Below are 27475 nucleotides of genomic sequence, written 5' to 3'. Positions count from 1 at the left end.
CAAACTATTTTTTTTTTTTGACTGACCACACAGTTTTGTTTTTATGAGCCTCTACCAACTGGTCGAGCTAGCCTTTTATGGTAAAAGTGTATTTGCATCATATGTGTATGCATCAAACTCAAATAAAACACAAACTCAAATAAAAAAAATTATTTTATGGAAAATGAGCAATATATACAACCAGATATATTCATAAAAGATAATAAATTATAATTGTAAAAAAGTAATATTAAGTGTTTTTCATAGCAAAAAAAATACTTGCTCATCTTACTGTATATGCTGAATTGGCCTAACAGGAAACCACTGGCCTAACAGCAAAACTGGCTCATCTGTGTGCAACTTTGGGCTGAATGCCATGCATGAAAGGTGCTATATAAAGTATCACTCTTTCACTCTGAGACTCATAAGGCAGTACTAGATTTAGTAATATTACCATGAATCTAGCTATTTATTTAGCATACTTTATTGGAAAACATCTCTGAAACTCTGAAAAATACATATTGCTAGCTTACCATAAAAGGCCAATTCGACCGATTGGTTGAGCATATTTTCAAAAACATAAATACACCCTCGTAAAAACTGTTTTTGTGCACCAAGTTATCTAATTATGTTCAGTCAGTGCTCTGACACTAACATATGTCAAAAATGATATGGTCACCTTAGAGAAGTTGACCAAAAAGTGTGATTTCTTCAGGAGTGATTTTTAGCATACCAACTTCCTCAGTGGAAGCTAGCTGAGGGGCATTCTGTTCGAACCACAGTGCCATCTAGAGGTTGTTTTGTGCATCACATGTCAACCAAACGGTAGAGCTGGCTGAATCAGATGGTGTTACACTTTTTAATTTTAATTCTAACTTTTTTTTCCAACAAGATATCAAGACACAAAATGTGCTCTACCAAATGGTGGCGCTGGCTGTTAAAGGGTTAAAGACTCTTAATATATCTGTAAATATTATAATGTAAATGTCTGATTTTATTTGTTATGATGTAATGTATTTATCCCCAAACTCTTGGTGTATAATGTTTCTTTGTTATTGTGCTGTTGTACTTATTTTCTCAGTTGCATGTTCAAAAATAAACCAAGACATTGAATGTTCATCAAACTGCTCATTTTACATCGTCATGAAGTCATGCTGATTTTCTAAAACAAATTTTTGTTACACATTTCAATGTAGATCCATTTGTATTTGCTCTGGTTGGATACCATAAAATAGGCCCCTGTATTCAATAAATGTCCCTCCCCAAAATGTGAAGCTGTAAATAATTCAGGTTACAGTAAATCCTGTTTAATCTTTGTAACAATTTGATTCTACAGTCAAAAAAATAATAATGAGACACTGGAAAACATGGCTAGATACGTCAATATTGTGCAGAACTTTATACAACAAACAAGGAGTCGCATGACATTTGTTCCAAAAACATTTAATTTGCTTCAGGAAAGAGGGATTACAGTACACACTGATCCATTCGGGTTACAGGTCACCAATTAATAATAAATAACTGGCCATGTTAATACAAACTCTGCTTGCTTTCTTTGTACAGTCACTAAAAGAGTGGATCAAGTCACTAATATCATAGTGTGAGTGATGCTCTTAAATCATAGTTGTCTTGAATATCTAAACTTTTCGATACATTTCATTTAATTATTAAACATTAATAACAACTTTAGATTTGTAGTTAGCGAGAGGAAGCAGCTAATGCTCAGAAACTTGTTCCCTTTTTGTGAAGATGTTTTAAGTCAAAGTTGCCTTTTCAGCAATGATCTGAGAAAGGTTTGCTCGAAATGTCCTCAAAATTCAGAGTGTTCTTTAACTTAAATATCCTATAAACGTGGATCTGGACTTCACTGGCAGTTATAAACAAGTTACCCAGTTACTTTTAATGGCGTCATTACACCACAGTGTGGTATTGCAGCCTCAGACTGCCTCCTGTCCAGACTCCAGTTTGAACTCAGTCCCTAACTCGCGTTTTAAAAAGTCTGAATTATGGTTTCGAACCACCTGAAGGAAACACAGAACTGACTTTTGATCAGCGTCATCAAGCAACCATCGTCTGTTCATCCAGAGTGTGATACAAAGCTTATGAAACAAATTCCCCTTTTGGTGTGCTGTGTGAAAATAGTCAAGTAAGAACACGAGAGAAAGACCTGGTAGTGTGCGTTTAGTGGAAGCCCACTCTTACAAAAACCTTCAGACCTGTTCTGGCAGAACTACTGCTATAACTTTTTAATAAGGACACATCTCATTGTAATTAAAATATATTTAGCAATAAGGCCAAGTTGAACATTAAAAAGGGATTGTGAGCACAAACGAAGGCACCCTGTTCCTCCTCGGAGAGTGGTTTGATTCGCCGTCCTTCTCGTTACTTTTGGCACTTTCGTGGGGAATCATAAGGTCACTGATGATTTCCTGGAATCTGATGTGTTGGACTACTCTACCCAGAAGTGTCTGCTGCAAAGCAGGAAACCCTGACGCCTCCTATTTGTCTATGTAGAAAATTAACAAGGAAAATGTAAAAATGAGCCCCCTTTCTATTCCTTAAAAAATAAACATGTCAATCTATATATACTCTTCTGAAAGTAAGCCATTTTGGTCCTCTAATATCAAAATGTACAAAACATTACAGCTCTTTGTTATAGTTTAGGAAAAAGAGAGACACAATAAGTGAAGATTGTTTGTCACAGAAACAATCTTGTTTAGTTAAAGATGGGAAGAGAGGAGAGCAGGCTCCACTCTGAGGGTTTGTGAAACGGTCGCCTTCTTAGGCTGCGTCGGAAGGAGTCTGCATTCATGTCATATGGGAATAACCACTTTAGGAACATCATCATTATTATAAGCAATAACTCGGTGCGAGCCACCTTGATGAGACTCTTTAGAACCAGGTTGTGACTGATCAGTATGTACATAGGGATGCATGGTTTAAGCAACAAGCGCGCTGTAGCCTGCCATGATGTATTAACAAACAGTCCATTTGGTTTGTTAGGTTTAAAAAAATATCACTGCCGATACCTTAAATCTGATTAGGTCAGAAAAATAGTATGTCCATTCACCAATTAGTATTTTCATGAACCATTAAATACAGTGATTAGTATTTTCAGGCTGCATCTGCCGCCGTTCCCATATGAAGTGAATGCAGTTGTTTTTTCTCCTGCAGACACAGAGTCGTTCCCGCTCCGGCGCAGGCAGGTTTCAGAAGTACGGGACGGCCGTGAGTTTGTACCACTTGACCGTCTCCTTGCTGAGGTCAAAGTCTTTGAGTCTGAGCGTGATGCCGCCCAGGAAGTAGTTCTCTCGCAACGACTCGGCACTCAGCACGCTCAGCTGGAGCTCCCGCAGACCCAGGGTCTCCTTGCTGTAGCCGCTGTACACCAACTGTGGAGGAAGAGGAGGGGGGAGTGAGTAAAGTGTCCTGATAGACATGGAGTTCTTATTTGGGTTCACGTTGGTTAAACCGTACACCTCAGCACGTGCACTCCGCTCCGCATCAGCCAAACGGCTCGCTGCACGCTCACTGCGAGGAGGACCCAAGTTCCCATCAGCAGAAACACGTGGGTTTGCTATCCTGGCTCCAAAATGGTGGAATGAGCTCCCCATTGAAATCAGGACAGCAGATAGCTTACACACCTTCCGGCGCAGACTGAAAACTCATCTCTTTAGACTCCACTTCGAGCGATAGAATTACTAACAGAGCACTTATATGCTAATAAAGGGCTGGCTTACCTAGAGCCAGTTGAGTAGCACTTGAAATACTTGGCTCTATGAAACCTGATGTACTTTTATGATTCCGTTTTCTTCAAGTTTGTGTCTTCTTGGTCGAACGCACTTATTGTAAGTCGCTTTGGATAAAAGCGTCAGCTAAATGTAATGTAATGTAGGCAACTCAGACCAGCAGGATGGAATAATATCTAATGAAGCTCAGCGTAAGTTCAACCAGGAAGACCGTCTTTACTCTTCATTTACTGTTCCCACGTAACTACTCTCTCTCCTCTCAATGAGTGATCTGGGCCGTCACTCTCCAGCTTAACCAATCACTTCGCTCTATTCCCAAGAGCCTATCATAGCGCTCTGCCAAACCTTTTAAGTCTGCTCTCCCCCCTCTGTCAGCTGGGGGGGGAGAGCATTACAATTCATAATCTTTTTTGAGAAGTAGCAGGTAAATAAGATTCCCTCTCCCTGCTACTTTCCACCACGCGCTATAAAAAACTAAAAACCTGTATAAGTGTACATGTTTTGTTTTCAAATAACTGCCATGCGTGGAATAAACAAATAAATAATACATTAATTAATAGGAAATAAATGATTGTTTTTATTTTTTAAATACGTTTTAGTATATGTTGTATGTTTTTAAGCTTCTAAGAGCTAGTGTTTGGAAATGTAACAACATTGCGTCTTAACACATCAAGATAGTGTTGTAATTGAATTTCACCCTGTATTCATTTTTATAGAATAAAGCTCAAACATTTTACAATGTAACTCAATGCATCCTCCGATAACAGAATGTACTTATCAAAAGAAAGATCTCCCTGCATTATGCTTACATTTATATAAACAAAACCATGGTTCTTGAGTTTAGGAATATAACATCAAGTATAAAAATGCAGGCAAAGTGTATTTGAGGATTTCCTAACCATCTCATTGAAAGTAGGGTTCCTGGTTTTCCTCGAGATCTTCGTCTTGCGTTTGGAGGTCTTGTGTGGATCTGGAAGCAGGTAGGTTTTCACATAAGGGTTGGGATCCGTTCCATCCTCAGAAACCTGAAGGCAAGCAGAGAGATTCATATAAGGACAACAGGTAGATGAACCAAAAACAAACAAACAAGACAACTGCCCGTCAAAGCAGTTTTTGAGCATCTGTATTTGTTAGAGCCAGTTTTTAGTTTTTATAAGAAAGGCCAGCTAATTGTGACGTCTGTAGTCAACACACTATAAAAGACTACAATTCCCACAGCGCCTACTTTAGAGTGACAGTGATGGGCAACCTGTCAGAAAGACGTCGTCGAGGAACAGTTTTGAACCGTCCAATTACCCTTTAAGTTATTAAGTTATATAAGCCTTATCAAGAAAGAAAGAATACTTAAAGGTCACCTATCATGCTATTTTTAGGCAATAGCATAGGTCTATGAAGTGTTTTGCTCAAAAGAGATCACCCATTCTAGCCATGCCTCATATCCCTCCATTTCACTTCCTGTTTCAAAAGTGCTGATCTTGGGTATAAAGCTTTAAAAAAAAAAATGGATTAAAAAGAGGAGGGGTCTGAGCTCATGCGGGACCCGGCAGCTACTGTCTAAACTAAATGCTGCCGTGATGAAACGCCATATCATGGATTATCAAGGATTCTCTCTGAAACAGTCTGGAGCTCAAAGGCTTTCTCTCTTGCCGGTTATACCACAAGGTGAGTTCCTTTTTACTTCCTGCTTCTTCACACACATGCTCTCCAGTACAGGTTAGCTCTGAGTGCTAGCGATGCTAATGTAAACACCGACCATATTACGTCCAAAACAGTCGGGCATTGTTTCTGATAGCAACTTTCTGATTGGGCCGTGGGTGTAAAGCCAGCCTACATTTCAGATATTACGTCATATCGGACGCAAATCTGGATCAGCTCCGTTGTAGCCCCGTTTTTAGAGATTTGGGTACGGAGGAAAAGAGAGAGGGTTTTATTTTCTGACGCTGCGTGAGTTCCCTGACGCACCGGGGACACATCTTTATGTATATAAGACATCAAAAAGTGCATTTTTGCCTCTTTGTTTTGAATATTGTAAAGGCTTCTGTTCTTTGTTGCACGAGTACAAGTTTGTTATTTTATTTTGAGCAAACACATCACATAACATCATCCAAACCATCGGAGGCCAAGCAACTCTTCAACTGTACGTAATATAAAGGAAAGGAAACAAGTTAAACATGTCTGTTTAAGGTGTCTAGTGGCTTGAAAGAAAAAACAAGGAAAGAAGCCACGACAGTATTAAATAACGTCTATTTACCAGATCCCTGATGTGCATGACCATGATGAAGAGGTTGCTGTTTCTGTAGGAGATCGAGAGCTTCACTTCTCCTTCCACCCGACCAGAGGTGGGACTCGGAGGAGGCTCTGCAACAAATCATCACAAACAGGAAATAGTTACAACAAAAACAAATTAAAAAAGTACAAACACATCCTTTAGTCTGAGGTAGATATTCCTCATTATCCAATAAATTACTACAATTATTTATTAAAGGTCCCCTATTGTATTGGGACACATGTTGATGTAGAAGAGACATGAAGAAGAGGGGACACATGTTAATGTAGAAGAGACATGAAGAAGAGGGGACACCTGTTGATGTAGAAGAGACATGAAGAAGAGGGGACACATGTTGATGTAGAAGAGACATGAAGAAGAGGGGACACATGTTGATGTAGAAGAGACATGAAGAAGAGTGGACACATGTTGATGTACAAGAGACATGGCGAAGAGGGGACACATGTTGATGTGGAAGAGACATGAAGAAGAGGGGACACATGTTGATGTGGAAGAGACATGAAGAAGAGGGGACACATGTTGATGTGGAAGAGACATGAAGAAGAGGGGACACATGTTGATGTAGAAGAGACATGGAGAAGAGGGGACACATGTTGATGTAGAAGAGACATGGAGAAGAGGGGAGACATGTTGATGTAGAAGAGACATGAAGAAGAGGGGACACATGTTGATGTAGAAGAGACATGAACAAGTGGATTTTGCACACCTTGTCTATTATGCAGTGAGTATGAAACTTGAACAATGGGAGTCCAAAGTGCAGGTTTTATTTACCTGGTGCTTTGGGTGTAGCATCTAAACCCTCCATCTTCTCATCCCGTGCGATTGGATGAAAGAAGGTGTACACCAGGTCACACTAGAGACAAAGAACATGATGTTACTTCCTTGACTCGTACATAACATTGTCCCGCTGGGTTCGTTTAGTATGTGTGTGAATGTGTGTACCTGTGTGACCTCTGTGGAGCTCCTCAGCAGGTTGTGCACATAGTTGTTGATCTCCAGCTTTCTCTTGGCGGCCACTTCTTTGATGTGGGTGCGACCGAGAACCATCTTGTTGGGGAAACTGGAGATTTAAAAAAGAAGGGAAGGTAAATTCACTATTTCTCAGAATGCGATGTGACTTTCCTGCAAGCAACAGCACTGAGGTAGCATCTCAGAGGACCATAGAGGGAAAGTTAAGCACATAATAACAGGGTTCTGGTTCTCTAAAACACACTGTGATAAGCCCTGATGTGTCAATAAAGAAAATACTGTATCACAGTTTGGTATTAAGGAAACTAAATCAGTAAATGAGATATTAATGCCCCAACTTGATTCACTTTTGGTACAATGTGTTTTTCTCCATTCCCTTTTTCACTGTAGATAGTCCAGTAGTAGGGGTAGTAATCAGCAGCGAGCGCTTCGACCGTGTATTTCGGTTTATTCAAGGCATCCATTTTGTTATTCTACAGTATTGTTGTTTTGTAAGGCAAGGCGAGTTTATTTATTTTGCACTTTTCAACACAAGGCAATTCAAAGTGCTTTACAAAAAATAAAAGACATTAAGCATTAAAAAAGAAAAGCTAATAAAATAAACATTAAAAGAAAAAATACATGGATAAAAGTTACAGTGCAGTCTAAGATATGAATAGTTCAATTAAAAGCAGCGACAAAAAGAAAAGTCTTCAGCCTGGATTTAAAAGTAGTCAGAGTTGCAGCGGACCTGCAGGTTTCTGGGAGTTGGTTCCAGATATTTGGAGCATAATAACTGAACGCTGCTTCTCCATGTTTAGGTCTGACTCTGGGGACAGAAAGCTGACCAGTCCCTGAAGACCTGAGAGATCTGGATGGTTCATAATTTAGCAGGAGGTCAGTAATGTATTTTGGGCCTAAACCATTCAAAGCTTTATAAACCAGCAGCAGTATTTTGAAATCTATTCTTTGACACACAGGAAGCCAGTGTAAAGACTTCAGAGCAGGAGTGATGTGATCCACTTTCTTAGTGTCAGTGAGGACTCGAGCAGCGGCGTTCTGAATCAGCTGCAGCTTCCTAATAGATGTTTTAGTGAGACCTGTGAAGACACCATTACAGTAGTCCAGTCTACTGAAGATAAAAGCATGGACAAGTTTTTCCAAATCCTGCTGTGACATTAGTCTTTTAATCCTAGATATATTCTTTAGGTGATAGTAGGCTGATTTAGTAACTGTTTTAATGTGACTGTTGAAACTCAGGTCAGAGTCCATGACTACACCTAGATTTCTGGCTTTATCTGTTGGTTTGAACATTGCAGACTGAAGCTCAGCGCTAACTTTTATACGTTCTGACTTGGCTCCAAAAACCATTACCTCAGTTTTATCTTTGTTTAATTGGAGAAAGTTCTGACACATCCAGTCATTGATTTGTTCAATGCACTTACTCAGTGTTTGAATTGGAGCATAGTCTCCTGGTGAAATTGTTACGTAAATTTGTGTGTCATCTGCATAGCTATGGTAACTTATTTTGTTGTTCTTCATTATCTGAGCCAGTGGTAGCATGTAGATGTTAAAGAGAAGAGGCCCCAACATGGAGCCTTGAGGAACCCCACGTCATATTTGTCAACTCAGATGTGTAGTTGTAGTGTAGTTATTTGTTAATGTATATAACCCGATTTGTGTTCTTTGAAATTGAAAAGGATATTGCATTGTGTTCGTTACTTTCGTTGCAGTTGTCTTAAGTGTAATTTGGCTTGGCTTCCTATTTTGTATGGACATGCTTTTATTTTGAAGGAGAGTTAGCGCTGTTGACAGGAAGTTGTTGTTGCTACGGAAACAACGTGATGGAGATGAACGGAGACGAGTAATATCTACATATAAAGAATGAGAAAGTAAAGGATAACGTTTATGGTTAAGTGTTAGCACCCCTCGAAGAGGCACAGGCTCTTACGTTGATATTGGAGATTTAAAAATTCTATTTTGGCAGCCGAAACGAAATTGAAAACCGAATAGTAGGCCAACGACCGAATATTCGGATATCCGGGTACAGCCCTACTGCACAGTGCACACAATGGTTTGGCTTATTTAAAGCTAATGTAACTGAAACATTCTTCATCTTATTGGTTAATTGCAATTATTTGAAGTTGCTTTGGTAAAAGTGTCTGCTAAATAAAGTGTAATGCGATGCTTGGAACCTCAACCTCTGTTGTCGCAAAATAAAGTCCCAGGTATTCAACCACTCTGTGAGTGAGTAAAATGAGCATTGCTTCGGGGTACAATTAAACAGAAACGTGATATAAAAGGCTGAAGGTCACGGTGTCATGTTTTACCCCGGCAGCTTCCAGAGAGGGAAGAGGATGGTGAGTTTGTTGTGGAGCTCCTGGAACTCATCAAAAGTGCGAAAGAGAAAGTTGGGCTCAGTCTGACCTTCCCTCAGGATCCTCACCACGTACGTCTAGAGAGGAGAGAGAGGGAGACAGACGTGCAGTCAGGGGTCAGCGCTTCTCTACATCCACTGAATTGACGGAGCGTGATAAACTCACATAGTGCTTGTCGGGGTTGTATCTCTTCTGGAAGGAGAAGATGGAGGCGTGCAGGATGCGGCCCTCCTGCTTCATGGTGTACGTCTTCGGGGAGAAGGACAGGATGGGCTCGTCGTTGGCGGGCAGACCGGAGAACCGCAGCTGGGCCAGGTTGTGGATGAAGAAGTTGAACTTGGTCGCCACGCTGCCCAGACTGGACTCTATCAGCCTGGAGAGTGGGGGGAAAGAGGGTGGGGGGAAAGAGGGGTGGAAGAGCCGCTTGATTACACATGATTTTAGGGACATTTTTCCTATACATTTGGCTCCAACACTATGGAACTCTCTCCCTATTGACATCCGCTCTGCAGTCTCTGTAGAAGCTTTTTAAAAAACTACTGAAGACATACTTTTGACATTGGCTTTTGTTTCTACTTGAGATGTGTGTGATGTGTTCTGTTCTCATGTGTGTTCCTCTCAGGAATCCACGTGGTCTGTGTTGTGTTTTAAACTTTATGTTAACCTTAAGTTTCTGCCTCATGTTGTATTTCTGTGGTCTTCATTTTAACTTTTGATCTTTCTTGTGAAGCACTTTGTGAATTATATTTCTGTGAAAGGTGCTATACTAAATAAACGTATTATTATTATTATTATTATTATTATTATTATTATTATTATGTTGGCAGAAGAGATTAGATCATATTTGAACGTCATTTAAACTTGTACTACCATTTTGTATATATTGATACGGGTGGACGTTGTTTCTTTTTGTTATTCCTATGTTACAAAGTGCTATATTTCATTATTTACAACAGGTGTTATTGCCGTACGTTAAGCTGCTGTAAGTCTGCACGTTTAGATCGCACGTTTTTAACTGAGTTTATGTTATTTCATGCAGTGTTATAGCTATAGCACTATATAGCATTTTCTCTCCAGACAGCAGTTTGAGACAGTAATCCATGCCTTTGTCACCACCCGGCTGGACTACTGTAACTCTCTCTACATGGGGGTCAGTGGGTCCTCGCTCGCACGACTGCAGCGGGTGCAAAATGCTGCAGCCAGGCTCTTAACTGGCACACGGAAGTTTGACCACATTTCCCCTGTTTTAGCTTCTCTTCACTGGCTGCCAATTTATTTTAGGATCCATTTTAAAATTATTTTATTTACTTTTAAATCCCTAAATGGCATGACCCCACCATACCTTGCTGAGCTGCTACAGCATTACACGCCGAACCGCCCTCACAGGTCAGCGGACCAACTGCTCCTGAATGTGCCTAAAACCAGGTCAAAGCTCAGAGGGGGCCGTTGCTTCTCTGTAGCGGCTCCCAAACTGTGGAACGCTCTGCCCCTGCACATCAGACAGGCCTCCACACTGCCTGCTTTTAAATCGCTTCTTAAAACCCACCTCTTCTCCTTAGCGTTTTAACATTTGGCGTTTCAACATCTTTTAGAGTGTTGCTTTTTTGCATTTAAATAGTTTTTTGTTTTTACTTGTACTTGTTTTATGGTGTGTGAGCTGAGCTGTGTTTTATCGATTTGCCTGTACAGCACTTGTATTGTATTGTAAAATACTGATTGATCAAGTCAGTAGTGGACTGGGCAAGACGTCATTTGAATGGAATTAATCTGCTGTAACGCTTAAAATGGACTTTAAATAAGTGCTTGTCCAAGTTGTACCCGCCTCCCGTGAGTACATTTGGTCTTAACAAAAGGTTAACATTTTAGAAAAAAGTCAGAAATAAAATATTCTTGCAGATAAATTGGCCTAGGAATTTGGTGCATTGTATTAAAGTCTACAGTAAGGGTTCAAAGCAAAACAAATGGGAGATACAGTATAAAGAGGTAGTGGTGCTTAGGTGAAGGTGAAACAAATATCTATAGACTTTTTTCTCTTTGACCTAAATCTGTTATACAAACAAACTTAGTCACAATCTAACCCGACTGGTTTTACAAAGACGAGGCCCGTCTGATACTACTGTGCTTGTGTTGCCACCTGGTTGACTTTCAGTTTGCAGCAACATAACAAAGAAAGAAAGTAACAGCGTTTAAAAAAAGACTAGGAACACCATTATTTATCCCTTTTATTTTCAGTTTACAATGTTGAGGTTGTCCAAGAGTTGGAGAAATTCAGTTTAAACTTAGTTTTATCTTTGCTGAAACAAGTGTTACTATTTGTAGAATTTTTGTTTCTGTAATGTGAGACAGCAGCTATTATTTGTCTTGCTGTACTTATGTCGCCACCTGGCGGACTTTCAGTGAGTAGCAACATTACAAATAAAAGATAAATAACAGCTCTGGCCAAAATAGCAGCTGTGTGTGCACATGAGAAAACTTGTCAAAAAAACACCATTATTTTTCCCCTTTTTTGATTTCTCAATTTTAAGGTTGTTAAAAGTTGGAGGAATTCAGTTTAAACTTAGCCCGAGCGGCCAATTCGTTTTATTTTTGCTGAAACAAGAGTTATATCTGATCAGCGCTGGTAGAAGAAGTTGATGTGTTACCTGGTGAAGAAGATAGTGGCCTCAGCGTCTGTGTTGTGCGGCTGCAGGGCATCGAACACATACTTCAGATCCTGAGAGCCCGTCAGCTCGGGGAGGCCGGAGGACGTCATCTACAAACACAGAAAACACCAAACTCAGACACATTTTCTGGGTTATTTCATTCCAAAAACATTGAAGCAGATTAACCCATTAATTACCCTTCATTTTGTACAGTAAAAATATTTCATAAAAAAGGCATATACATAGAATACACATATTAAACACTTTTGGGTGTTATATGTACAATGTAGCCTTTTAGGAAGCAAACTCCTGCACTTTCTCAATGCCTTGCTCTGCATTTTAACCCGTCATCTGATTGTGTGTTGAATTAGCATTATCCTCCTTTTATTGCGCAATTTCACCATTGCACCTTTAATCTAAATGTATTTTTAATATGTCTACTCTATGCAATTTTCAGTTTTTTTTTAACTGGTAACTGAATGCTGTGTGATATCAATGTTCTCTGAAATGTCTATGTGAAGCACCTTGAACTGCACTTATTGTATGAAAGGTGCTATACAAATAAAGGTTATTAATATATAAGTTCAGTCTCACCAGTGACAGCAGGTTGAGGAAAAGCCCAGAGTGTTTCCTGATGAGGTTGTAAGCCTGGCAACACAAGTCCACAAACAGCTGGAAGCGGCTGGTGGGTCGCTCGCCTCCGTTGATGACGTACGCCATGTCCGAGGTCAGAACGAAAGGAGCGCGGTCCCTGAGGGAGACGAGGAGAGGAGATATAAATGAATAATGTGAGCAAGTTAGGCAAGAAGTTGTAAAAAAAGTTTTAGTTTAAAGCTGGGGGGTCCAAACTTTTTTCACCGAGGGCCACATACAGAAAAATATATGAAGGGCTGGGCCGCTCACTAGAGGTATAACGCCTCATAAGTTGAGTTATAAGTTAGCTCAATCAAATGTAGGTAAAGTATGCTTGGGAGTGTTGGCAGCTCATCCCTTAAAACAGAAGCCTCACATTGATTATCATAAGGAGAAATGGGAAGGGTGTATTTCAAGCTTGAAAATAAGTCATTGGACTTTTTTCTTATCAACTAAGATTTGTTAGAAAATGTTTCCAACTTTAAAGGTGGGGTAGATAAGTTTGAGAAACCGGCTCGAGACACACTTTTTGTTATATTCCATGGAATGCTCTTAACATCCCGATAGCAATGAATATCTGAAGTGCTTTGACAATAAAATCCATAAAACAATGTCATCTGTGGAAGCCGTGGTGCTGTAAAAGGCACGACCAATCCTCCAACACACACGAACGCGCACATGACCAATGAGGGCACGAGATAAGTGTGTGCCCCGATGGAAGGCTGACAGGCAGGTAGGCCATCCAGTTACTTTAGCCGGGCCGGCTCAGATGATTGGTCGTGCTTTTTACAGCGCCACGGCTTCCACAGATGAAATATTTGTATGTATTTATTGTCAAAGCATTTAATGTATTCATTGCTATCGGGATGTTAAGAGCATTCCATGGAATATAACAAGTGTTTCTGAAGTGAATTACCTACCTTACCTTTAACACATGAATACTACTGTGTTATATATCTTTGCATTTATATTTAAGAAGTACAATATAAGACAAGCACAAGTTTCATTTGTGGGCCATATTCCATTATACTTTTTGAATTTGCTGAGGGCCGATTCAAAATGGTCCGTAGTCCGCATTTGGCCCCCAGACCGTAGTTTGGACACGCCTGGTTTAAATCATTGGGTGAATAAGCTCTGAAACTGCCTCAGGGCCTTTGGCTACTACAGAGCCTCTGAATATTTATGTGGTTGTGCTCCGACGCTAAAAATAGAAGCGTGTTGTTGTAGAGCTACGACCCACTTCATGCAGGAAACCAACACCCCACAAAACAAACCCCACACCCAGAAATCAGGCTCCCTCATAGGTGATTTTTTTAGAATCTAGTAATGAGCAATATGATACACGTGTCTTTAGGTCTGTCACGATAACTACTTTGGCAGGCCACGCTGAGTAATTTCTCCTGCATCACTATAGCCGACCTGACCGCTGTAGTGAGCGCTATGAAATCTTCTTCAAGCCCTCTGGATGCTTTACCAACGTCCATGCTAAAAGAAGTTTTTTCATGTGTCGCTCCACCCCTGCTCCACATTATAAACATCTCCATTGTCTCTGGCTCCGTCCCATCATTTTTTAAGCAGGCGGTTGTTCAGCCCCTTCTCAAAAAACCCAATCTAGATCCCTCCCTCCCTCCCGAATAATTACAGGCCCATCTCTTATTAACGCGTTAACTTGACAGCCCTAGTACTTATATGATTCTGTTTTCTTCAAGTTTGTATTTTGTTGGTCGAACGCACTTATTGTAAGTCGCTTTGGATAAAAGCGTCAGCTAAATGCAATGTAATGTAATCGGATGCAGGTGATTGCGTGGTTCTGGTGTTGTTGGACCAGAGTGCAGCATTTGACACCGTGGACCGCGCCATCATGCTAGACTCAGGGAGTGGGTAGGCATCTCAGGATCTGCCCTCCAGTGGTTCTCATCACGCAGCACTCCCCTATCCTGCGGCTTGCCCTGGGGTTCTGTTTTAGCCCCCCTTCTTTCTGCCCTTGACATGCTCCCATTAGGCCGCTTAATTAGCAAATTCAAGGGCGTCTCGTATCATTTTCATGCAGATGATATCCACTTATACTTCTCCTTCAAACCCGTCAAAATGGAGAACTTAAACACCCTGGTTACATGTCTGTCTGCAATCGAGGAGTGCATGTCAAGCCACTTCCTACAGCTCAATGCATCAAAAACAGAAGTCCTGATTTTAGCGGCTGATAAGATCGCCTCTAAGGTAGCAAGCCACCTGGGTTCATTCAGTGGTAACGTTAGGGCAAACGTAAAAAAACCTTAACTTTCGATCAGTCTATGCTACTAGACAAACACATCAAACTCATGACCAGTACCGTATCTCAGGAATATTGCCAAGCTCTATCCAATGCAGAAATGGAGATGGCTATCCACGCCTTTATTTCATCCTGGCTTGATTATCGCAATGCTCTTTTTTCCTGCCTCAACAAAACATCGATAAACCGGCTGCAACAGGTCCAAAATGCTGCAGCCAGATTGCTCACTCGGTCCAAAAAGACCTGCCACATCACTCAGATCCTTTCTGCCCTGCACTGGCTCCCTGTCCATCTCAGAACCCAATTCAAGGTATTGGTTTTCACATATATCAATCAATCAATCAATCAGTCAATGTTTATTTATATTGCCCAATATCACATATGTTACATTTGTCTCAGTGGACTTCACAGTTTGTACAGAATATGAGTATGACAATACGACACCCTCTGTCCTTAGACCCTCACATCGTACAAGGAAAAACTACATAGGTAGACCAAATGTTTGGAAATGCATGTGTCTATAATAAGAAGATTATTTGTTTTGTGTATACATCTACGCCGGGATCCGGAGTCGAGGCTGATCCTCTTGCTGTAGTCCTGTGTCTTGGATCCTCTATCCCGAGTTCTGGATTAAGTCGTGGACCTCGGGTCGTGGCTGAACCTGTCTCTGCGGTCCTGCCTCGGGTCTCGTCATGCTGCTTCCCTGATGGCTCCCACAGGATTGTAGCCGACATCCTCATGGATTCATCTTCTTATTACAGACGCATGCATTTCCTAACATTCGGTCTATATGCTGTAAAATGTATTATCTCTTCGATTCACACACGGCATCTATTGCACGTCTGTCCGTCCTGGGAGAGGGATCCCTCCTCTGTTGCTCTCCCTGAGGTTTCTCCCATGTTCCCTTTAAACTGTGGGTTTTCTCTGGAAGTGTTTCCTTGTACGATGTGAGGGTCTAAGGACAGAGGGTCTAAGGACAGAGGGTGTTGTTTTTCTCATACTGATATTCTGAACAATCTGTGCTGTTGTATTTGTTGTAAAGTGTCTCCGCTGTAGGCTATTTTTATTATATGTACAGCACTTTGGCTCCACCAAAAATCGTTTATAAATGTGCTATATAAAAAAAACTTGATTTGATTTGATTTGAAGAAGATGAATCCACGAGGATATCCATCCAGGACTTATGATCCAGGACCACAGCCACGACTCAAGATCCAGGGCTCGCGATCCAGGACACAGGATCACATAGAGCTGTCCATGGCCAAGCCCCAGCCTACATTAACGACCTGATCCACCCTCACAGCACAACCCGGGCCCTGAGGTCCTCTGAGCAAGGCCTCCTAAGGCTGCCCCGGACCAGGCTAAAGGCTAAGGGGGACCGTGTCTTTGAGGCGGTGGTCCCAAGGCTTTGGACTGAACTCCCCCAGAAACTAAGAGCCTCCGTCTCAGTAGAGATTTTTTCTCTAAAGACTCACCTTTTCCGACGGCCTTTGGGGGCGCCGGAGGAGGTGAGTTAGTAGCTGTTTTATCCTATGTTTTACCTGCTGTGTTTTATGCCTTTTATTCTACATTTTATAGTTGTACTTTGAATTGTGTATTGTATACTGTAAAGCACTTTGTACATTTGTGTTGTGAAGGGTGCTATATAAATAAAGTTGTACTCACTTACTTATTTGTTGAATTATATATGTAATTGTTCCAGAAATGATTGCAATAGACAATATTAATGTAATTCTAATGCCATTGTTTGCCATTTATGTAATGAATATATGAAGGCATAATCATGCAAGTACATTGTCAAAGAATAATAAAGTGACTTTTAATTCTTAAGAATATTCAGACATTTCAATAGGAATAAATAAATAAATAAAACCATACAACAAACCATGAATAAAGTGTACTTCTGGGCTCTCTTGACCAAACACGGCTCTTATATTATGGTGCTTGATCGTCTTATTCATTGTGACAGGTCTGCAAGTATTGAGTTATTTCTGGTCTAATGTTGTAACACTACCACTGGGACACAACGCTCCATGTTCTCATCACCATATTAGATAAGGTAACCAATAGAATTAAGTTTCATTATGATTGTGTGTTGGCATACAGGTGCATGACTCCTCACCTATTATCTAAAGACGACCTGTTGTAAAAATGACAGTTCACTTCCTGAAGGACGGACCTTTAAACCCTGACAGAGCACCAAAGCTTTATCTGACTATCACGTGTGTGTCACCCTCTCCCACAATCACGTGTTTCAGAGCATTTCATCCGACTCTCACCTTTTGAAGCTGCCAAACATCTGGGCGTGTCCCAGGAACTTCCCGAAGTCGATGTGGAACATGTGACCCGTGGAGCGCAGCATGATGTTGTCGTTATGACGATCACAGATGCCCAGAACGTATGTCGCCACACAGCACCCGGCACACGAGTAGATAAAGTTCTCCGACGCCTAAAAAGAGGAAGAAGAGAAAAGGTGAGACACGTATGAAGAAGTTCAGAAGCATGGATACTTAGTGCAGGGCTTCAGGGATTCTTTTGGTTACAGCAGGGCTATTCAATTGGTGGCCCGCGGGCCCAATCCGGCCCCGGGGTGATATTTACTGGCCCTTTGAGTATAATGTTAAAAAGTAATTACATTGAGAGATAGAGGGGAAGACGTTGCCTGAATACTTCGGCGGGCTCGGGTTTCGAACCCACCTACGAGCTACTGTAGTGACAACTCCTGTCATGTATTGCATCTCTGCGTGAATGATTAGATCATTTCACCTAAATTAAATCAAATTAAATGATGTTGATGGTTAAATCAGCTTCACATGTCGGCCTACTGAGTTCTGAACTTGCCATTTAGATCTATGAAGGGGCTAAGGGGCTATGTCGTTTGATTTAATGAAACACAATATATGCACTCCACTATGCTGTTGCAGTATTTACCGTGTCTGAAGCTCTAAATATGTTTGCTCATATTTCATACCATCTTTTCCCCGGCCCCTTGCTTTGGATCATTTTCATCAACCGGCCCCATTCCAAACTAATTGATTAGTCCTGGAGTACAGTATTGAGTAGGGTCAGTGGAGGGCAACCATCTTAAATGCTCAAGAAGTGAAGTGACGTTTCAGACCAGAAAGACCTCTTTTTTTACCTACTTTTCCAGATGTTTCAAGCTAAACCAGAAACAATAACTGTTGTACAGACTTTAGAGTTTGTCACCAGCCTTCAAAACATCACAGCTCAATATAAATAAATATCTGATGACTTGAGCTGAAAAAGTAGCAAGATAATTCGACAGACAATTTGACTTGTCTTCAAATATTTAGCTAATCAATGAATCCGTTAGATTTACTTTTTCTTCACTCGAGTGTTAATATTTACAGGTTATTTCCTCCTTTATGATAGTTAATAGAACGTCTGTTGGTTATTTGATTATTCCATTAGTTTTCTATAAAATAAGACAAGAAAATTGTGAAAGATTTGACATTTGAGAACAACATCTAGGGCTTTGGGAAAACATAATTGATATTTTTCACAATTCTCTGGTCTTATTTTATAGAAAACTAATGGATTAATCAAGACAACAACCAACGGATTCATGAACTAACGGTTATTTGCAGCCCCTCTGATGAAAGGTTGATTCCTCTGTTCTGCTGCAGTTCAGGGTCAAACCTCGATCAGTACATTATCAGGGTCAGAGGAGTGGAGTAAGGTTTCACATTTATAGGCGTCAAAGGTTGTAAACGCCTGTAAACTTTACCCACTGTGTGTTTTTCACTCCAACAGAGTCAAGTCATTGTGTCAAAGTAAAGTTTAATAGTGAAGCCTTTTACCGCTAAGTGTTAACAAGCAGCTCAGAGGGCTTCCTGACATTCATGATATATGTGAAACGCCTACTTTCTGTGAGATAAAGAATAGTTTCACTGGTTTTTGATGTTTGCTTTTACCTTTTAGCACGTATGCTTTATATGTTTGTACCTTCTCATACTCGTCCTCTGCAGGGTTGTACTTGCGGAGCCACTCGGCCAGCGGTTTGTCTTTGAAGGACCCGGTGACGCCGTACTCCACCTGGATCTTTCTCAGGGTGTCGGAGGACGGCACCAGCTCCACCATGCCTTGAAGAAACATCACAACTCTTATAAACACAACGCAAACAAATAACAGTTAGCGTTTTATTAATTAACTGCCATGGACAACTGGAATATGTAGACATAACTTTGACAAGCCTTTCCATAAACGTAGCTCATGAATAACAATTATTTTTTAAAGTAAGTTGGTTTAGTTTACAGGACAGCGATAATGATTTCCGTGCCCTCTGACAGCAGCTGGACACTTCCTTTGTACCTTGCTAAACATTTGTATATACATTTTTGTGCCCAATACGTCGATCGCAAAGGTAATGTGGGTAGATCGCATGGCATAGAAAAAAAAAGATAATTTTTTTATAGTTCGCCTATCTTCCATCCTTACTATGGCATTTGCCAATTGATTGACGTACAGGTAAGCCAGTCTGAGTTGTATTGTGCCATACGGGTTCATGCAGTTATGAGGGGGCCTCACCGCCTCATCTGAAGCTCAAATGAGGCGCACTATTATGTAATTAGTGTAAGCGCGCCACAGTTTATCCACCGTTTAGTCCACTAGCCCCCCCCCCCCCCACTGTTTTATCTGTTTACTAAAATACACATTTTAAGTGCAATGGTTACTCTTCTTCAACAATGTTTGGGCAGTCACCGTACCGCTCTTAAAACAGGATGTATTGCAGGACGGTTGTATTGCACTGCATTATTAATACCTAGGTGTACCTAATGCATTGATTGTTTGTGGCTAAATGTCAATTAAAGTGTCATAAATCTTTAAGTCGTATCCACATCGTGACACTTCACATGTAAATGGGGCTGTTTGTGTTTGCCTGTTACCTTTGTCCTTGCCGGTGGAGATGCATTTGAAGTTGACGATGCGCAGGTCCAGGCCCTCCTGCAGCCAGATGCGATCCATGATGCGGATCATCTGAAGAGCCAGCATGTCCTGCCTCAGGTCCTCCCCAACCTGACGCACACACACAGGCACACGTTACACCAACACTCTGAGGTGTTATTATTATTGTTTGGATCTCACTTCAGCCACCAGGGGGCGCAGTGTTCAGATGAGAAGCATGTAAACAACAGTTGGGTGCAACAAGTTTTGTGAAACCAATGACAACAACCCAGTGTCGACTAGTGGTGTGTGAAAGAGAACCCGTTTCTGAGGCACCATATCATGATGGCTGTTCACAGAGTGTACATTGTTAGGCGTTTCTATGCACAGTTGTAAACAGTGTGTGTGTGTGTGTGTGTGTGTGTGTGTCTGTATGAGTGTGTGTGTGTATGCGTGTGTCTGTGTGTGTATGTGTGTGTGTGTGTGTGTGTGTGTGTGTGTGTGTGTGTGTGTGTGTGTGTGTGTGTGTGTGTGTGTGTGTGTGTGTGTGTGTGTGTGTGTACCTTGAACATAACATTGATCTCTTCTCCCAGCGGGTCGGCGTTCACCAGGGCCAGCTTGAGAGGAACTGCGTTGGAGTTGAAGAAGGAGCAGGCCTACACACACACAGACCGTATGAATTGTATGTTGTTTTAAAGATCCAGTTTTACAAAAGTTATTTTTCTTTCATCTGTGATTTATTATTAGATATTGTATTTTATCTGCAGATTGTTTTGCCTCCCCGTCCAAAAGGCGTCATGCTGCATGTCATCATTGCACTTCTCCACAAAGTTCCCCATCCAATGACTCTTATGATCATAACCAGATATAAAGTCATTAAAAGGGTCCCCAGATTAACTAATGCCCTCTATCGCCTGTGACCTGGGAGATAATAGCCATCAGCTAAAAGGAAATATGATTAAAGCTTCCTAACTGCCAACAATTTCTTTATGTCTGCCTTTAGAAGAAATCACTTCCATTCTCAAAGACAAACAAGAAGTGTTCCAGAAGGTCCGGGGACGTTTTATAGAGCACACCAAGAACAACGACCTATCTCAATTTCTGAACGAACCTGGGGCAGAATAATGCGATAATGCGATAATGCTATAATATGTTAAAATGTAAATGACTGATATCCTCTGTAGAAATACGGTCCTATTGCTGGAAAACTGGACGTATTGGAGTGCCCTTGTGGTATGTACCAATTTAATTTAGTGTTGTTATTTTTCTTTAATGTAAAGTAGTTGTCCTGTGTATATACCTATTGCTTTTGGCTCTATGTCTTCGTCCTATGTATGTGATTTTTTGTAAGCTGAAAATCAATAAACATATTGATAAAGTTTTGTGATAAGTAGTGATCATCCTTTAACTTAAAGTGCACGCAGATATAAAGAATGTAACTGTGTATATGTCGGTATGAGGTATTTGAGAATATACCAACGCATGAGTTTCATATGTTGGTGAATGGGTACTTTCCATGTACTTTCACAAGCTCATTTCCTCAGTGGGTTGAACCACAGAGGTTCTACAACAAGTCTGTTTTTGTTGAGTTTCCTGATCGTCTGTTGATTGTCATTGTTTTCTTATTCTGCTGTTCTGTGCATTTCCCTGCATTCTGCATTCACTTGTTATTATTACATTTGACATGTCTTTTCATATTTTATGATGCTACCACACATAAAATCCTCAATTAACATTTTTTATTTATTGGATCTTAGAGTCTTAAGTGATTTAATGAATCGTTGTTACAAGCATGTCAACGTTATGAATAAAGCATTGAACTTTCTGCATGTGTGCAGCATGTGTAGTGTGGTGTGGTGTGGTGTGGTGTCTGTGTGAGACCGGCTAGTTTAACTTGTGTTTCGTTAATTGTTAGGAGATGTGCTCCAGTGTATCTTTGTGTATTGTTTTACTTCAGTCACTTTCTTTCAGAAGAAAGTTGTTCTTAGTTTACCTTAAGTTTACTTTGCGAATTGGCTGGTGAGCCTCTTTACTTTTGGATTATTAAACATCACCTCGTGGCTTCAGCAATCAGTTTCTCCTGTTTTCTCTCGCCCAGATATTTTATATTTTGTAACTTCCCTTTGGTCCCCCTAGTCCAGGAGGGAACGTAACACAGCCTCACATATTTTTGCATGGTAAATGATCATCTTTTGTGTGTGTGTGTGTGTGTGTGTGTGTGTGTTACCTTCATGTTGAGCTCCTTGGCCACCAGACTGGGGCAGAGGGGCAGGCGACAGCTGTTCCTCTGGAAGAAGTTCTGAACGTTTTCAAGACCCTCCTGCAGCGCCACCTGAACAAGGAGACATACACAAACATGCATAAGGAAGTTCCAACACACAGACGCAATGAAGTAACGTTCAATATAGCCAGAACTCAATCAAGCACACACTGACCTGTCTCGTTGAGCCCCCCGCCTGGCGGACCCTCTCGGCCACGGCCCCCAGCAGAGTGACGAGGTGAGACTGCTTCTCCAGCTCCGCCCTCAGCTTCACGCCGCACAGACACAGCAGCGCCCCCAGCACCCGCTCATAACGTCTCCCCCAGGCGGGGTCCTGCACAGCGTCCTTCAGCAGCCTGCACACATACAAAATAACCAACTTAATACAGGAACATTTCCCACAAGCCCGATTTAACGTGATCAGAATCAAAGTGCATATATCCTGACAAAGCAGAGAGTTGGATTCAAGAGGAAATCTACTTGGGCTTCTGTTCTGCAGTGAACTCACCAGTAGAGGTAGTGGGCGATGTTGATGTTGGCCAGCGCTCGGGACAGCAGGAACATGACGAGGGCGTTTTTTAAGTGACTATCAAACTTTAACGCCTAGAAAGAAAAAAATAGAATTGGGAGTTATAACACAAGAAAGAGGAGGTAAGTAGAGTATCAAGAGTATTTAAAAGTGCAGGAAGAATATGTATCTGTGTGTATTTGTATCTGTACCTGTACTAGCTGTGGCAGGTAATCAGCCAGCTCATCATCACTGCTCTTCTCAATCCAGCTCACTGCCACATTTCTTACTTCTGTATCTGCAAACCTACACACACACACACACACACAGAATTATGGTACATTTTCATAGCAGCAGGCACCGACCAAGGACAAAAAACTGTACTAACAAATAATAGAAATAGAAAAGCATGACGACATTTTTTCCCAGAACATAATTGTACACAACCTTTTACAATATCTATATCATTTCAAACTTCTTCAGGAAATGTTTGGGCCAGATGTGAGATAAGGTGTTTTCACATACTTTGAGTGCAGCAGCTCCAGCGCGGTGACGGGCGGCAGCAGGGGCCAGTGGTGCAGCAGCGAGTGGATGTGAGCCATGCTGGCCCAGTCCCAGCCGGGCGCGCTGGCCAGCACCTTGGGGAGGCTGCTGGGGTGGTCCTGCCTGCAGTGCAGCCGGTGGTCCCACAGGAGCTGGTGGTCCGCACGCTTCAGCCTGGAGGCGGAGCCAAGACAGACGAGAGGGGAGATGGAAGAGATGGATGAGGTGGAAGAGATGGATGAGGTGGAAGAGATGGAAGAGGTGGATGAGATGGATGAGATGGAAGAGGTGGATGAGATGGATGAGATGGAAGAGGTAGAAGAGGTGGATGAGATGGAAGAGGTAGAAGAGGTGGATGAGATGGAAGAGGTGGATGAGATGGATGAGATGGAAGAGGTGGATGAGATGGAAGAGGTAGAAGAGGTGGATGAGATGGAAGAGGTAGAAGAGGTGGATGAGATGGAAGAGGTAGAAGATGTGGATGAGATGGAAGAGGTGGATGAGATGGATGAGATGGAAGAGGTGGATGAGATGGAAGAGGTAGAAGAGGTGGATGAGATGGAAGAGGTGGATGAGATGGATGAGATGGAAGAGGTGGATGAGATGGAAGAGGTAGAAGAGGTGGATGAGATGGAAGAGGTGGATGAGATGGATGAGATGGAAGAGGTGGATGAGATGGAAGAGGTAGAAGAGGTGGATGAGATGGAAGAGGTGGATGAGATGGATGAGATGGAAGAGGTGGATGAGATGGAAGAGGTAGAAGAGGTGGATGAGATGGAAGAGGTAGAAGAGGTGGATGAGATGGAAGAGATGGAAATAAATCATTTGGACCCACATATGTGTTTTTCACCTTTGGTCATATATGACCAAATCAAATTTGTTTCATGTCATCTTTAATTTTTATTTGTGAGACTATCTTTAGGTTTCAACACTGAAAATATACTAACAGAACATATTGAATTAGTCCAAGTGTACTTACTTGACCTAATTGACCAACACACATGTTTAAAACAGACAGAGTAAGAGCACTTCAATTCATATGCTCCATCAAGGATGGTGCTACAGGCCGCAAGGCATTGCACTTACAACTACAATAAGCATATTAATGTTAATCTACAGCTCCGGGGATCCACTAGCACACACCTGTTTGGCAATAAACCTGTTTGGCAATAAACCTGATTCTGGTCCTGTTTTTAAAGCAGTACTTTAAGCGAAATAAAGTTAGACCTCTCTGAGTTTGTGGTCTGTTTTTCTACCCCGACATCTCCATATGAATAAAAACTAATAATGATACATTTGATTTATATATGTGCTCAAAGCGCTTTACAAGCAAGTAAAGAAGACAAATAACAACAAAAGTAAAAAGTGCTAAGCTAGGTGGAATAAGGGCGAGGCGATAGTGGATTAGGAGTTTTAGGCAAGAGTCATAATAAAAAAACTAATATTTGTCCTTCGGGGAAGTTAAATATCTCCGTCAGATAGCGTTTGCCTCTCTGAGTTTGTGGTCTGTTCTTTGACCCTGACATCTCCATATGAATAAAAACTCATATTTGTCCTTCAGAGATCTCCCCCACGCGACAGACCAGTGAAACTGCAGCTCAGGGGGTCTTGTGCCTGGAGGCTGGAGGGATGAATGGGCCGGACAGGCAGCAGGCGGTGAAGGCCAGTGAGAGAACGCTCTGTGCTAAAGTGCCGTTTGAGGCTCATGGATGTTGGCAGCGTGGAGGAGATTTGGCTGGCAGCAGGCACGGGAGCAGCTGGGGGAGAACCGCCACGCCGCAGCAGACAACATGCAGGCCTTTATGCGGAGCCCGGCTGGCAAGTCAGTGGCATCTTTTAAAAATCTCCCTAAATCTATTAAGTCCAACGGATTTCGGGTGGTCTGAGAGGCGGCCAAAAAGCTGTCTGCTGAAGGGGATAAATCTCTCCAGAAACACTGTGTCTGTGCACGATTGGGAGTCTTACGAATCGCTACTTAAAGTCTACATCAAGCCCAGGAAGCAGTCAATGGACTACGATGATCAATTACATTACAATCCAAAGCGACTTACATACTCAATACTGTGGACAATCCCCACAGGAGAAATGTGGGATGAAGTGTCTTGCCCAGGGACACAACGACATGCCGACTGCAGTGGGGTTTGAACCTGTGACCCCCTGATCCGAACACACCAACCACTGCACCACACGCCTCCCAATTAGAAGCAGATACAGTTGACTTAACATTAAACTACACACACGTTCTGATTAAATGACACTGACACTCAAACTAGGTGGTGGTTAAGTTGAAGAAAGAATTTAAATGTATTTTGTTGTTTTGGCTCATGTAGATCACTATTTGAGAGAGTATTAGACTCTCCAGAAGTCTCTTAAAGCATCTCGTGTTTGTACAAGAAGCAAATCTGTTTTGCACATCCAGCTGAGCAACATTAAGACCACCTGTCTAGCGGCATTATTATATCCACAAGTTTTATTAGAAATCCTTCCTCGACATCACCTTTACCTGCAAACTCAGAACACTGTTGAATAAGGCTGCCACAGTAATAGTTTGAAATGTTAGTGATAATACTCTTGGATGAAAACCCATTTATAGTTGTGAAAGCATTGGGGAGATTGTCCTACCCAAAGTTTGAAGCTCGGCTGCAGATTTTCTCCAGTTTGCGTCTCAGATCGGGGTCCAGCTCCTCCAGAGAGGGGGGCTCCGGTCTAGGCTCTTCCTTTGGTCCCACGTATAAAACATCCAATGGTGGGTTGGGGAAGTCCACCTGATGGCAACACAATGTCCAGATCGGGGATCAGTTCACTCTTCTGAAGACTCTACTACTACTGTACAACTACTACAACTACGACTACTACTACTGTCTACAACTACTGTCTACTACTACTACAGTCTAGGACTACTACCGTCTACTACAACTACTACTACTGTCTACAACTACTACTACTACTACTGTTCACTACTACCGTCTACTACCGTCTACTACTACTACTACTGTCTACTACTACCGTCGTCTACTACTACTACTACTACTACAACTACTGTCTACAACTACTACTACTACTGTCTACGACGACTACAACTACAGTCTACAACTACTACAGTCTACAACTACTACTACTGTCTACAACTACAACTACTGTCTACAACTACTGTCTACTACTACTACTACTACTACCGTCTACTAATAATAATTTTAATTTGTTATAGCGCCTTTCAAGAGACCCAAGGACGCTTTACATGGCAAACAAAACAACAAAAATAATAATAGTCACAAGGATACACAGGTTACTACATAAACTGTCTGTGATCATCTTTGCTTTTTAATGACTCTTTTAAATGCCATTTTCTTCATGTCTTTCATTTGTGTAAAGCACTTTTCATTGCCTTGTGTTGAAAGGTGCATATAAATAAACTTGCCTTGCCATCTATCTATCTACCATCTACTAATGCTCGTCGCGCAGCACTAACCTGTAGCACTATCCTCTCGGCGGGCGTCTTCCTGCGGCTTCCTGCAGAGCCTCCGGCAGCAGACGCTCCCTCAGGAGACGACCACACACACAACAGCTGACTGCCCCGGGCCAGCACCCTGAAACACACAGTCAGCAATAGTCAGAAAAAACAACAAAAACAAACAACCAGAATAAGCAATCGTTTCTAAACGGCAGCGCTACACTGTGGCAAGGAAGGGAAAGGGCATGATTGCCGTCTTGCTGGAGGTCCATCACAGTAAAAAAAAGGGCAACTTTTGGTGTAATAAAAGAGCTGTTGAGATAGAAGTAGGATAAATGTTTATTCACAGCCCAAGCAGCGATCGATAGAGAGGGCACTCGAGGAGGAGTTGTCTAAAAAAATTATAATCTCCACTACTGACGTACAAAGAAGACATAGGAACAGGTAAATGTATGTTTTAAATGTATTTTGTACTTATTTCATGAATTTTTATGTATATTTGTCCTTTTTGGAATTTGCACAGGCATTACCCGTTTTACAAATACATCTTTCACAACTCAGTGATAATTCATGTTCAATAATAATAATAATTTATATAGCGCCTTTCTTAACCTCAAGGTCGCTTTACTACGGAGCCCCCTAGGGGACATGGAGAAGAAAAAAAAACATTTGAAAAAAAGAAGGGTTTTGCAAAACCCCGTTGCAGTTTGTAGACGGTCCCTAAGCACTACTCCTCCTCTCTCCTCCAGCTGCAGATTGTGACCAATTATTGATGCTTAGCTCGGATGACGGCGCGTATCGAACTGTTCTGATAAAAACGACTGTAGCTCGTTGTCTACCTTGCTATGATTGTAAAGTCATGTTGTTTGTATTTTTACAACGTTATGTTCATGAGTTATTGATCCGCGAAATTCGAATCTGTC

General features: G+C 41.6%; 1 protein-coding gene across 2 annotated transcripts in view; it reads right to left on the bottom strand.

The window, feature by feature from the left end:
• Window positions 1–1401: 1401 nt before the first annotated feature.
• Window positions 1402–27475, bottom strand: part of pik3c2a (phosphatidylinositol-4-phosphate 3-kinase, catalytic subunit type 2 alpha) — a 74094-nt gene continuing 48020 nt past the window's right edge. For both annotated transcript variants that reach the window (XM_034084224.1, XM_034084225.2), the window contains exons 14-33: window positions 26571–26688; window positions 25724–25866; window positions 23084–23275; window positions 22771–22864; window positions 22559–22653; window positions 22226–22406; window positions 22018–22122; window positions 20354–20446; window positions 19793–19922; window positions 18852–18988; window positions 17165–17334; window positions 12578–12734; window positions 11984–12093; window positions 9507–9714; window positions 9294–9418; window positions 6958–7075; window positions 6787–6868; window positions 5980–6086; window positions 4628–4753; window positions 1402–3371 (exon numbers count right to left, since the gene is read on the bottom strand). In XM_034084224.1, coding sequence (XP_033940115.1) covers window positions 3189–3371; window positions 4628–4753; window positions 5980–6086; window positions 6787–6868; window positions 6958–7075; window positions 9294–9418; window positions 9507–9714; window positions 11984–12093; window positions 12578–12734; window positions 17165–17334; window positions 18852–18988; window positions 19793–19922; window positions 20354–20446; window positions 22018–22122; window positions 22226–22406; window positions 22559–22653; window positions 22771–22864; window positions 23084–23275; window positions 25724–25866; window positions 26571–26688 — 2674 coding nt within the window. In that variant the 3' untranslated portion in view covers window positions 1402–3188. The remainder of the gene's footprint in view (window positions 3372–4627; window positions 4754–5979; window positions 6087–6786; window positions 6869–6957; window positions 7076–9293; window positions 9419–9506; window positions 9715–11983; window positions 12094–12577; window positions 12735–17164; window positions 17335–18851; window positions 18989–19792; window positions 19923–20353; window positions 20447–22017; window positions 22123–22225; window positions 22407–22558; window positions 22654–22770; window positions 22865–23083; window positions 23276–25723; window positions 25867–26570; window positions 26689–27475) is intronic.

The sequence above is a fragment of the Pseudochaenichthys georgianus genome, chromosome 6 (assembly GCF_902827115.2).
Source record: "Pseudochaenichthys georgianus chromosome 6, fPseGeo1.2, whole genome shotgun sequence".
NCBI classification, from domain to species: Eukaryota; Metazoa; Chordata; class Actinopteri; order Perciformes; family Channichthyidae; genus Pseudochaenichthys; species Pseudochaenichthys georgianus.
Note: the sequence above shows the minus strand (reverse complement) of the source record. Positions and strands in the feature narration are given on the sequence as shown.